At 52.0% G+C, this 12,660-nt stretch overlaps 1 protein-coding gene across 1 annotated transcript in view; it reads left to right on the top strand.

The window, feature by feature from the left end:
- Positions 1-3,439: 3,439 nt before the first annotated feature.
- ASMTL (acetylserotonin O-methyltransferase-like) overlaps positions 3,440-12,660 on the top strand; it is a 23,039-nt gene continuing 13,818 nt past the window's right edge. Inside the window, exons 1-7 of the mRNA XM_006876265.1 lie at positions 3,440-3,532; positions 5,632-5,763; positions 6,441-6,443; positions 8,244-8,288; positions 8,585-8,649; positions 9,847-9,908; positions 11,580-11,688. Of these exons, the coding sequence (XP_006876327.1) occupies positions 3,440-3,532; positions 5,632-5,763; positions 6,441-6,443; positions 8,244-8,288; positions 8,585-8,649; positions 9,847-9,908; positions 11,580-11,688 (509 nt within the window). The remainder of the gene's footprint in view (positions 3,533-5,631; positions 5,764-6,440; positions 6,444-8,243; positions 8,289-8,584; positions 8,650-9,846; positions 9,909-11,579; positions 11,689-12,660) is intronic.

Here is a 12,660-nt window from a genome sequence, read left to right as displayed (position 1 = left end):
ACCATGAGCCTGGGTAGAACCCTCACTATATGGAGTTCCTGGGTAGTGTACAGTAAACATATTCCCTTGGCTGCTACATGGAAGGTTGGAGTTCGAGTCCACCCAGAAGCGCTTCGTGAGAAAGGGCAGAGGACAGACACAGACACTGAGGGGAGTTGACCAAGTGAAGAGGGGCAGAGATGGGAGAGGTGCAGGCACAAGCCCAGGATACCTGGGACCACCAGAAGCTAAAAGAGCTGAGGAAGGAGCCTCCGGAGGGAGCCAGCCCTGCCTACACCTGGATCTCTGAGCTGTGGTCTCCAGAAACCCATGGTTTGGGGTCTCACAATGAGAGTCCCCAGGATATAGCTCACATTGTTAAACCAAGTAGGCAGGTGTAAGATGTGCTGGCTCTGGGGGCCCTACTCTGTGGGACCCTGTCTCCCCAAAGATTAGGGGAGGGTCTTGGAAGGAAGAACGAGACCAGTAGGCAGCCAGATGATGCCGGTGACTAAGTTCTGCTTTGGAAACCACCGGAACTCCAAAAGCTCCAGGCTTTGCAACCATGATCTCCTAATCTCCATGTATCACAGCCTCCCTCGGTTGGATGTTTAGGACCACCCTGTGGGAGTGAGGGAGGGAACCGTTACTGTATAGTTTAGAGACCTCTGAGATGGTTGCAAAACGTGGTAATGGGAGTGTTGTGGAATCGGTTCCCACTCACAGGAGTCCTGAGTAGTGTTTCTGAGGCTGTAAATCTTCACGGGCGCAGAAAGCCTCATCTTTCTCCTGTGGGAACGTCTGGTAGTTACAAACTGCTGACCCTGAGGTTAGCAGCCCGACTCAAAACCACTACGCTACCAGAGCTCCTATTGCAAACACAGTGGATATAATTAACGGCAAAAAAAAAAAAAAAAAAAGTTTCAAGTGGCAAACGTTTTCTTTTCCTACAGTAAGTTTTTTTTTTTTTTTAAAGCCTAGATCAGCAGTGACTGAGTTGTAAAGGGGACTACAATCACAGGGCAGGGTTGTTATTAAATGTAGTATAGTTAGTTCCATGCATAGTGACCCTGTATAGGGTTCCTAGGAGCAGCTGGTGGGCTTGAACCACCGACCTTCCTGTTCAAACCCACCTTGTGGTCTAACAAGTAGGGCAGACAAGCCTGGAATCAGAATTGAGGACTATTAACTCATCAAGTGTGACAGGAATGGTTAAGTCTGGGGAAGGCTTCGGATGAGGTTTTCTTCCTCAGTGTTAAGCGCAGCCTCATAGTGACCCTATATAGGGCTTCTGAGGAGAGACCTGAGGGTTTGAAGTGCCCAATGCTTATCCTACTGTGCCTCACCAGGACTGCAAAAGCAAGCCGCCCATAATATGACAACCAAAGGCCTTATAAAGGGAAAACCGAGTCCTTCAAAAAAGGTCCAGTGGGGAATTCGGTACAAAGTGCCGTTTGCTGTGTGCCATGGAGTTGGCTGGTTCATAGTTTCCATCCAGGGTGCAGCTGGTGGGTGTGAGCCGCCAACCTTGTGGTTAGCAGTCAAGAGCTTATCTGTCCTACAGCGCCACCCCAGGACTCTGATGTCTTAATAAAAAATAGTAAAAAAGTATATAAGTATTGCTTTTTGTTATGACTCCTCCTGACCCCACCTCACAGAACTGCGGTCCCCAGATTTTAAACACCCACAGTTGTTGTTGTTAGGTGCCATCAAGTCAGTACTGACTCACAGCGACCCCTATGTACAACAGAACGAAACACTGCCCAGTCCTGGGCCAACCTCACTATTGATGCCACATTGAGTCCATTGATGCTGCCACTCGGCCAATCCATCTCGTTGGGGGTCTTCCTCTTTTTCTCTGATCCTCCACCTTACTAAACATGATATCCTCCTCCAATGACTGGTCCCTCCTGACAATATGTCCAAAGTATGAGAGTCAAAGCCTGGCCATCTTGGCCTCCAAGGAGCACTCTGGCTTTACTTCTTCCAACACAGATATGTTGGTTTTTTTGGCAGCCCATGGCACTTTCAATATTCCCCTCCAACACCATAACTCAAAAGCATCAATTCTACGGCCTTTCTTATTCACTGTCCAGCTTTTGCATCCATATGAGGTGACTGAAAATACCATGGCTTGGGTCAGGCGCTCCTTAGTCCTCAAGCTGACATCTTTGCTCTTCAACACTTTAAAAAGGTCTTGTGCAGCAGATTTGCCCAGTGCAATATGTCGTCTGATCTCTTGACTGCTGCATCTGTGAGTGTTGATAGTTGATCCAAGAAGAATGAAGTCCTTGACAACTTCAATCTTTTCTCTGTTGATAAGAATGTTTATTGGTCCAGTGGTGAGGATTTTTGTTTTCTTTACATTATGATGCTGTGCTCTTTGATCTTCATCAGTATTAAGTCCTTTTCACTTGCAGCAAACAAGGTTGTATCATCTGCGTATCTCACCATGTTAGAGTCTTACTCCAATCCTGATGCCACCCGCACACACAAGGACCCCCCTATATCAGCACACCCCATCTTGCCCAAGAGGAATGCCCACATGTCACCCTCACCAGGCCCATGGAGATCACCCCATCTTTACCAGGTCCATAGGCCCCACCCTACTTTCACACCCCCTCTGCGCTCCCAGGGGACCCCTTCCTCTTTACTGCTCCCAAGGGACCCCCTCATAACAGTGCCCTTCAGGGCTCCCATGGGACCCCCGTATCAGTGCCCCTCCTCCGTTCCCAAGTGGATTCCCCATTATCAGCCTTCTCTGCTCCCATGGGACACCCCCATATCGGCACTCCTCCACCGCTCTCGTGGGCCCCCCATATCAGCGCTCCTGCACCATCCCACGGGAACCCCCTTACCAACGACCCTTCACCGCTCCTATGGTGACCCCCCCATCGGCACCCCTTCACCACTCCCACGGGGTCCCCCATGTTAGTGCATTGACCGCTCCCATGAGGACCCCCATATCAGAGCCCCCTCACCGCTCCCATGGGGACTCCCACACCCGCATCTCCCACCACACGCGAGAACCCCACATCAGAGCCGGCGGAGGGTCTCGCTCGCCCAACTTCGCCCCGCCAACCCGGAACCCCACCCACTGCATGCTGGGAACGTTAGTCTGAGCTGAGCCTCCAGCGGAAAGAGAGGGCTGGGGCGGAGCTTCGTCTAGGGCGGTGCGGAGGGGGCGGGGCCCTGTCTGTGGAGAGTCCGTAGGCGGAGCTTATTCCAGGGCGGGGCTTGACGAGGGCGGAGAAGGTCCTTCCCCAAGAGCCCACAATGAGGGCGAGGGCGGAGCTTCGTCTGGGGGCGGGTCTCGGCGGGGGCGGGGCGTCCAGGAGGCGGGGCGAGGCCTTCCGGGTGATACACTGGGGGCGGGTCTCGGGGCGGGTCTTCGCGGAGCTGCGCGGCCTAGCAGACGGCGTGTGGTGGTGCGGACGGCGGTGCGGTGCAGGCGGTGGTCATGGTGCTGTACCCGGTGATCGGGAAGCTGGTACACAAGCGCGTGGTGCTGGCCAGCGCCTCGCCACGCCGCCGGGAGATCCTCAACCAAGCGGTGAGCGGGGCCAGGGCTGGGGGCCGGGATCTGGAAGATAGGGGTGGAGGGGCAGAGGTAGGGTGCAGGACCAGGGTTGGGGAATGGGAGACAGAGGTAGGGTGCAGGACCAGGGTTGGGGGGTGGGGGGCAGAGCCAGGGTCGTCGGGGTGGGGGGTGGGACGGGACGACAGGGGTGGGGACAGGCAGTCGGGGGACTGGGGTTGAAGTTTGGGTGTCCCACCAAGTCAAAGACCCACGTCATGACCCGGGGGTCTCGGTTGGAGACAGGGTAAGGGGCCTGGGGCAGAATCAAGGGTGAGGATGTAGGGGTCCGGGTCAGTATCCCTTGTCTGTGAGCTGGGATCCAGACTGAGGTCAGGAGTTGGGGTCCGGGGTTGGGATCTGTGCCTTCAGGATTGATGTGCATAGAATCAGGGTTGCTGGGGCTGGGGCCTGTGGAGAGGGCCTCAAGGCGGAGGGCCTACAGGTCAGTGGTGTCAGTGGGCAGTAACAGGGTCAGGGCCCAGTGTCGGCTTTGAAGATCAAGGTCCAGAACCCACAAAGGCAGGGACTCAGGTCTGGGGCAGGGCCTGGGACCACATGACCTATGTGTGTGTGTGTGGGGGGGGGCAGCTGGCCTGCAGAGCCCAGCTGTCAGAGAGCTGGGGTTGGAGGTTACAGAGGGAGGGGTCTGTTTACAAGTCCTGCAGGGGAAAGACTGAGGGCAGGGAGGGCAGGTGGACCTGGGGGAGGGGACCCCTGTCTGAAGGTGAATGGTCGGAGACACTGGAGGAAGGTGGGAGGAAAGCTGGGCTCGGACAGGTGCCCAGCAGGGAGCCCTGAAGGCTGAGTTGGGTGGTCCAGTCTTAGACCCCCTCTCTCCCTGAGTCAAGGGCCACTTTTCCACCCAGGAACGTGGGCACCTCCCGGACTCTGTCATTGCTTGTTTGGGGACCAGGTGATAGGGAGTTCTGTCTTCCGACTTAATATACTTGCCAACTTCCCATCAGCTCTGTGTTTTCAGTTCTCTGATGGCCTCTGACAAAGTCAGGACTTTGGCCTCACAGAGTACTGGCAACCCCCTGCCCTGGTCAATACTGCCCATCAATACTGCCCTTACCGTCCACCTGTGTGGAACATATTCCCTCTCAGTCATCTCTGACCCGGACGTGTCCCCAAACAGTAACTGACATTTCATAAAAGTGGATTTAAGTGATTTATGTATGAGTGTCCTGGTAGGTCCTAAACCAGGTTCCTGAAAACCACAAGACTTTAGTTTCCTTTCCAACCCTGAATGCCACAAGTCTGAGATCGAGGTATGGGCAGTCTCATGCCCTTTGGAGCTCTTTCCCAGCTCCTGGTGGCCCCAGGTGTTCCTGGGATTGTGGCCGCATCTCTCTTCTCTGCCTGTTGTCACACGGGATGTCTCCCTTCTGTCTCTTCTCTTCTATAAGGACCCCTTCATATAGAACCAGGATCCACACTACTCCAATCTGACGTCGTGTTAAGTGAATTACAACCACAAAAACACACGTCTGAGATCCAGGTGTGGACAGGGTTGGCTCCCTCCGGCGGCTCTAGGGCAGGGTCCTCCCTTGTCTTCCAGCTCCTGGTGGTCCCAGGTATTCCGGGGTTTGTGACCACATCTCTCTCATCTATGCCTCATCGCCACACAGCCGGCTACCCTCTGTGTCTCGTCTCCTCTTTTATAACGACCCTATTCATATAGCATTGGGGCTGTGGGTTGGTACAAACTCACCACCTCTTCAACAGGAGAAGAAATAGTCTTGGAAACCCTATGTAGGTTGCCTAGCAACTCCATGGCACTGGTTTCACTCATATAGGATTAGGACCCACTCCACTCCAGTAAGACCGGATGCAATGACGTTTGCCGCAATCCTATTTGCAAACACGCCACTTGTACGGATAGCTGAGTTCACGCTTTCCATGTGTAGTCCCGGTGTTTGTGTAGTCTCACTAATAATAAAACTGAAAGAATAAATTAACATCATTTCGGGTCCGAAGACCCAGTGGGGACAGCGGGAAGGATGGGTTTCCGTAAGACTATGGTTACTGTTTCTACAGAGCTTCCTGAGTCCCCATTTCTTCCTCTCCAGGGTCTCAGGTTCGAAGTGGTCCCCTCCCGGTTTAAGGAGAAGCTGGACAAAAGCTCGTTCCCCACGCCTTATGCGTACGCCATTGAGACAGCCAAGCAGAAAGCGTTGGAGGTGGCGCACCGGATGCACTCGGTAAGCACTGTTTGTTTTGGCTCCACGTGCCCCTGGTTGGAGCGCAGTCCCAGGTCTTAAATACCTGAGTGAGAAGTCTTGGTCCTGTATATTATATGTGAGTTGGAATCGACGATGTAAACCGTTAACACACTCGGAAGTTCACCAAAAGGTGTGAGGTTCGAGTCCACCCGGAGATACCTCACAAGAAAGATCTGGCAATTTGTTCCCTAAATCCCTCACCGAAAGCTCTGTGGATCACAAGGGTCTTATCCTCAGCCAATGGCAGGGACGGTGCAGACAACATTTTGTCCCTTTGTGCTCCGCATGGCTATGAGTCCCAGCTGACATGGCGACTTTGCTGTGTCATGCTGCTGTCACCGAAATGCCAGTCTTGTGACTTTAACTGGAGTCCCGGTGTGGCGCTGTAGGATATGCATTAGACCTCGAGGTCGTTTGAGTTGCGATGTCGGCAGCTGAAACCTACCAGCCGCTCCTTGGAAACCGTACACAGGGAAATGAGTGGGTTCTGACTCACAGCGACCCTGTACAGGGTTTCTGAGGAGTGGCTGGTGAGTTTGAACGACCGACCTTGTGGTTTAAACCGACGTTAGCGGTTGCCTGCTTGTCCTACAGTGCCACACCAGGACTCAGTTTAGGAGGCTACTAGTCAGGATTCAGGGTGTCTACTCTAGGAGAAGGTTTTGTTTGTCTGTGGGTTCTGGGGGGAGGTCCTTGTCATTACTCTTCCCCTGGGTCTAGGAGGGTCTCAGCGCAGGGACACCAGGTCCAATGCACATGCCCCATTCCCAGATCTTTCTCGGTGATAGCGATCACTCCTACTCAGTTCGCTCTTGTAATCTCCTGTAAGATTAAAGGTGAAGCCGCAACACCCCAGGGAAACCGCCCTGACTTCACATCAGTAAGGGCATTGTGGTTGTTGTTAAGTGCCGTCCAGTGGATCCTGACCCATAGCGACCGTGTACAGGGTTTCTGAGGAGTGGCTGGCATTGCATCCCACCTAATCTCCTCTCCAATGATCGGCCGATTGAGTCATGGGGAGGGTTACATCATAGCATAACTGCCAAGTGACATTGTTCCATAACCGCCGAATGGCGTCATTGCATAACTGCCGAATTACATCATCTCATAACTACCAATGACATAATCACATAACTGCCAAGTGACATAGTTCCTTAACTGCTGAATGACATCATCGTATAACTGTGGAATGACATCATTCCATAACTGCCGAATGATATCATCTCATAACTACCAATGACAGGATCACAGAACTGCCAAATGACATCATTCCATAACAGCTGAGTGACCTCATTGCATAACTGCCAATGACATCATCCCACAGCTGCCGAATGACATCATTCTGTAACCACCAATCCACTGTGAACCATGGCCCAGCCTAGATGGCATGTACTTTGGACCAGACACAATTCTACCCATGATGCATGTATCAGCAGACACTGGCCAGGCCCTGGACGTTCCATGGACCCTGACCGTCACATACCACCCCGTCTCAGACGGGGTGAAGAGCCAGGCGGCTGTGGAAACGGTCTCAGTCTGACTCCTCTCCGGCACCCACAGCCCCATTGTTCAGGGCCCAAAAGGGACCCACATCTTCCTTTGCTTTGCACCCACAACAACGTGTAAATGTGTGTGACAGACTCCCATGACGTCACTTTTATTTGTATTTCTTGTTGTTTTTTTTTCCCTTTGGGTGAACGTATGCACACTTCTAGACAATTGCCCTTCCACCCCCTTCAGACCTAGAACTGAACCCACCCCCGGCTTCACCTTTCAGGTAAATCATAGACAGGCCTATCAAATGAACATTCAACCCCCTGACAATAGTGCCTCTCGGCATAATCAACCACAGGAGACCAAAAATCGCAGCATTTGCCCCCAAATCAAGCTCAGAAGACAGGCAGGATGGATGAAAAGTGGGACCCAGGGAGGAAGTGGGTGAGGAGTGTAATCCTTGTCACTAAACAAAATGTGTGTGGATTGTGGCATGGGCTACTCAATTCTTTCTCTGAACTTGCAGCCAAACGACAGTGAAAATTTCCAAAGCAAAGGATAGAGCATTTCAACTGTGTTTGTTTGTACAATTCAGTGGCATTGTTGACATTCCTAATGCTGTCCAACAGACTCCTTCTCTGAGCTGTTTCTCCCCCACGAACCATAAACTCACTGTCCCTAAGGTTCTTGTGTAATCTTTCGAGTTGCCATCGGTTTCACGACAGGAGTCCTGGTACCGCGCCATAGGATAAGCGCTGGACCGCAAGATCAGTTTGAACCATGTGGTCAACGGTTCAAAGTCATCAGCCTCTACTGGGGTCGCTATGAATCACAACAACAACAAGATCACAATGCTCACAACGCGTGTGCCGTACTAGGGATGACCTGTTTTCTTTGGTTCAAAGACGGATTCAGGACTTGTTCTCACAGGACGTGGTTTTAATCCAAGGTTGAATTTCCCGTAGGACTCGCGGACTGCGGATTTGGTCATCGGCGCTGACACCATTGTTGTGAGTGTGTTCAGTCCCCGGGGTCTCCCACACACCCCGCTTCAGTGGTGGGCATGTCCTCCCCTACCCCCGTGTCCACATCGGGCTGCTAACCCCCAAGGGTTGACGGTTCGAACCCACCTGCTGCGGCTGTTTCCATGAAGATGTTTGCTCTCAGAAACTGTAAAGAGAAGCATTACTGAGTCATACAGCGCTGCTAGGAATTAGAACCGCCTCGGGTAGTGGGTTTGCTTTGGGGTTTTCTGTTCACCAGTGGTAACTGACATCTCGATAACCCACTCCCTCTTTCTCTGCAGACGATCGCAGGCCTGATCCTTGAGAAGCCGGTGGACAAGCAGGACGCCTACAGAATGCTCTCGAGGTAGGGTCCACACACACACGGCCTCTGTGTCCCCACCCACCGCTGTGTCCTTCTGTGCCTAGCCCACTCCTTTGATAAGACACATTGCAGAAGAAACGTGGAGGGAGAAGTTAGGTTTCTGTCCTCTTGTCTTTGTGACTCAGCACGGACTGGGTATAAGACTGTCTGACGTCTCCCTCTCTTCCCATACAACCTCACACACAGAACAAAAGCTCATCCCAGTCCCAAACACTGATTCCTGTTGTAGGCTGTAGGGTTAGCCCTGGACTGTGAACCACAAGGTCGGCAGTTCAAACCCACCAGCCGCTCCTTGGAAACCGTATACAGGGTCACTATGAGTCAGAACCGACTTGATGGCGCTTAACAAGGATGCTTTGATGGGGCTACAAGGTAAGTGTTAGGTTAGATACCCACAAGGTCGGCGGTTCTAAACCACCAGCCTCTCTGCTGAAAGAAAGTGGGGGGTGTGGGGGCTTCCTGTTTCCATGAAGACTTGACAGTGTCCGAAACCCTCCTCAGGGTCGCTACGAGTCACAATTGACTGGGTGCCCGTGGGTTTCAGTTTGAGCACCCTCTAGTTAGGGACTGAAAAAGCTTGAACAATAGTGAACCTTCAGTTTATAAAACAACACAGTGTATGTGAGGTACGCTAAAACCAGGTTGTTGTTGTTGTTGTTAAGTGCCGTCGAGTCGGTTCCGACCCATAGCAACCCTGTACAGGGTAGCTATGTGCATATACGGGGCTGGTGTGGTGCTTGTGGTCCCCAAGTTGGACCCTGTATAGAGTTTCTGAGTAGAAAAGCCTCATCTCTCTTGCGCAGAATCCCTGGTAGATTCAAACTGCTGAATTTGCAGTTAGCAACCCACTACACTGCTTCTTCTTGTTGTTAAAGTGCCATCAAATTTGTTCTGACTCACTGTGACCCTGTATAGGGTTTCTAAGGAGCAGCTGCTGAGCTTGAACCGCCGACCTTGCAGTTCAAGCTCACTTTGCAGTCCAGCGCGTTAACCCACGCTACTAGGACTCCTTGATTGCAGGGCTGCGGGGACACAACTCCTCTTACAAAGTTTGCTGGCGACCTTCAGACCAGCAGGGGAGCCAGAAAGGGGGGCACGTTAATAGGACTGAGCTGAAGGGGTCCGAGCTCACAGCCCCAGCCCCGAGTGAAACAGGCCTTCGTGTGGTTTCTCCTGCAGGTTAAGCGGAAAGGAACACAGCGTATTCACGGGCGTTACCATTGTCCACTGTTCCCGCGCAGGTACCTAGACCCTTGTCCCCCCCAGCCCCCTCCCCAGGGCCCCTGCATGGTGCAAGCCATGAACACTCTACTGAAGTTTGGTGGTTCAAATCCACTCAGTACCGCCAAGCAAGCAAGTCCTGGCAGAGTGCTTCGGTAATTATGACAGCCAAGAAGACCCAGGGGACATTTCTGCTTGGTCACATGGGGTCACTATGAGTTGGGAGCTGCTGGAAGGCAGTGAGTATTTCCTGAACCAGAGGTGACTCTGCACTTGACTATTAGACAAAAACATTTGGCAGCCAGGCGTCCCTCAGAAGAAAGACCTGGCAATCTGTATCCATAAAGGTGACAAGGTTGGAAACTGCACGGAGCAGTTTGATCCCATCTCACAGAGTCTCTGTGACTTGGAATTGACTGGACAGTGACTTACTTGTTTATTATTTCATTTTATTATTTTTTTTTGCACTTGACCGCTAATCTAAAGTTTGGTACGCAGAAGTACCACAGAAGAAATGCCTGGCAATGTTCTGAAAACCCTGCCACTGGAAACCCTGTAGGGTGCAGTTTAACTCTGATACACACGGGGGCGCCGTGAGGCGGAATTGATTTGAAAGGAACAGTTTTGATTTGGTTTCGTTTTTTTGCTGCTAACTGCAGGGTCGGTGGTTCAAACCAGCCACTCGTCGGAAACCCTATAGAGGGTGACTATGAATTGGAACCGACTCAATAGTGCTTAACAACTACAATAGATAACTACACTGACAATGCGTAGATACATAGCTATACATACAAACACATGTGGCGCTCTACATTAACACTGGACTAGAAACCATAGGGTGGGCAGTACAAAACCTACCAGCTAATTCTCGGAAGCCCTATATAGGGTCGTTATGAGTCGGAACCAACTCAACGGCTCTTACTGGTAGCATAGTGGGTTACGAGGTGGGCTGCTAACCTCAAGGTCAGCAGTTCAAATCTATCAGCTACTGTGTGGGAGGACGTGGTGACTTTCTGTTTCTGTAAACATTGACAGCCTCGGAAACCCTATATGATCAGGGCACTATTTGTTGCAATCCACCTGATAGCATTTCACAACAACAACAATGGAGTTTCTGTCAAAAGAGCGCGGGGTGTCTTAAGACAAGTACCGCACTGTAAACCCACCAGCCATCCAAGGGCGAGAGAGAGGAGGCTTTCTGCCCCTGTAAAGATGTACAGCCTCGTAAACCCTATATAGGGTCATTATGAGTCGGAACTGAGGGCACGTAACAAAAACAACATAGTCTGTAGGTTAATAGATCTATGCAATCCTTCGATGATGTAAATGATAACTGAGGTTAGCAGCTTGAATGTACCTCAGAAGAAAAGCCTGGCAACCAGCTTCAAGAAAACACCCATTGAAAAGCCCGTGGTGGAGCACAATTCCACGCTGACACATGTGGGCGCCGTGAGGTGTGGTAGACTCGCCCCGAGTGGGTTTGATTTGATTGGTTTCTAGTCTCAATACCAACGGCCCTGATTGGTGCAAATTGATGACTGAAGTCTGTAGCTTGAGCCTCCACGAGCTGTGGCGTCAGAAGACAGTCCCAGTGATCTGCTTCCGAAAATCCAGCCTTGGATTTTCAGCATGGCTGGTTCCACCCTGATACACACGGGCTAATGCAGGCGGTCTGCTTTCTGTTGTTTCAGGCCGTCAGCTCCAGACGGAAGTCTTAGAATTCTACGAGGAGACAAGAGTCACATTCTCGGAGCTGTCGGAGGAGATGCTCTGGGCCTACATTCACAGCGGAGAGCCCATGTGAGTTCTGGTGAGGCTGTGGGACCCTAAGGGAGGCTGCCTGCAGTTGCTAGCTCCTCTCTGCTCGGCCCATGGGGTCGAGGCCCCCAGACATCTAAGTGTGTGAAGATGCTGCTTTGGTCAAACAGGGCAGTGTTGATCAGAGGCAAAAGTCTCACCTTGCACTCAGGAGACCTGAGTTCGAATCCTGGTCAGTGCATTCATGGGCATCCACAACCCTCTGTTTGGGGAAGTTTGTCTGTGGCTGTGACGCTGGACGGATTTCAGTGGCACTTCCAGACTGGACACTAGGAAGAAAGTCCTGGCAATCTTAATTCTGATCATCAGCCATAGACCACAATGGTCTGATGGCACAGAACCAGGCTGCCTTTGGGTCCACTGTTCACGGGGTTACCCTGAGTACACAGAGAACTGTTTTGAAGGCAGCGTGGTCCAGTGATAGGATCCCTTCCTTCCTTGTGGGAGACGTGGGTTCAATTCCCGGATGCTGTACTTTAGTCTGTCTGTCTGAGGAGGCTTGTGTGTGCCTGGACTGCGGCATAGGTTTCAGAGGAGATTCAAGACTGAGACACTAGGAAGAAAGTCCTGGAGATCTAATTCTGACAGCCAGCCCATTCAGACCCTAGGAGTACATCATGGGGAAGGCCCAGGACCAAGTGGCATTCATTCTGTTGCACAGTCCTGCTGGGATCCTCAGATTAATATGAGGAAGCAGACATATTCCCACTACCCCAAACCTGGCAGCTCTCCAGAGTGGTGTGGGGGTGCTCTGTGGGCTCGTGGATCTAGCTGTGTGCTCTCCTAGCCTCTATCCCTCCTTCCTCCTCTGCCACCGGCTGGAGACGCCCACTCACTCACCTTTCTCTGAGCTTTGAGCCCAAGTCTCCAGACAGGGACAATTTAACCAGAGGCATCTCAGAAGAAAGGGCTGGCTATTGGCTTTTGAAAATTCATCCACTGAGAACCCTGTGG

Source organism: Chrysochloris asiatica, unplaced genomic scaffold (genome assembly GCF_000296735.1).
Source record: "Chrysochloris asiatica unplaced genomic scaffold, ChrAsi1.0 scaffold00372, whole genome shotgun sequence".
In the NCBI taxonomy this organism is placed as follows: domain Eukaryota; kingdom Metazoa; phylum Chordata; class Mammalia; order Afrosoricida; family Chrysochloridae; genus Chrysochloris; species Chrysochloris asiatica.
The sequence above is the reverse complement of the archived record's forward strand: the minus strand, read 5'-3'. Positions and strand labels throughout refer to the sequence as shown.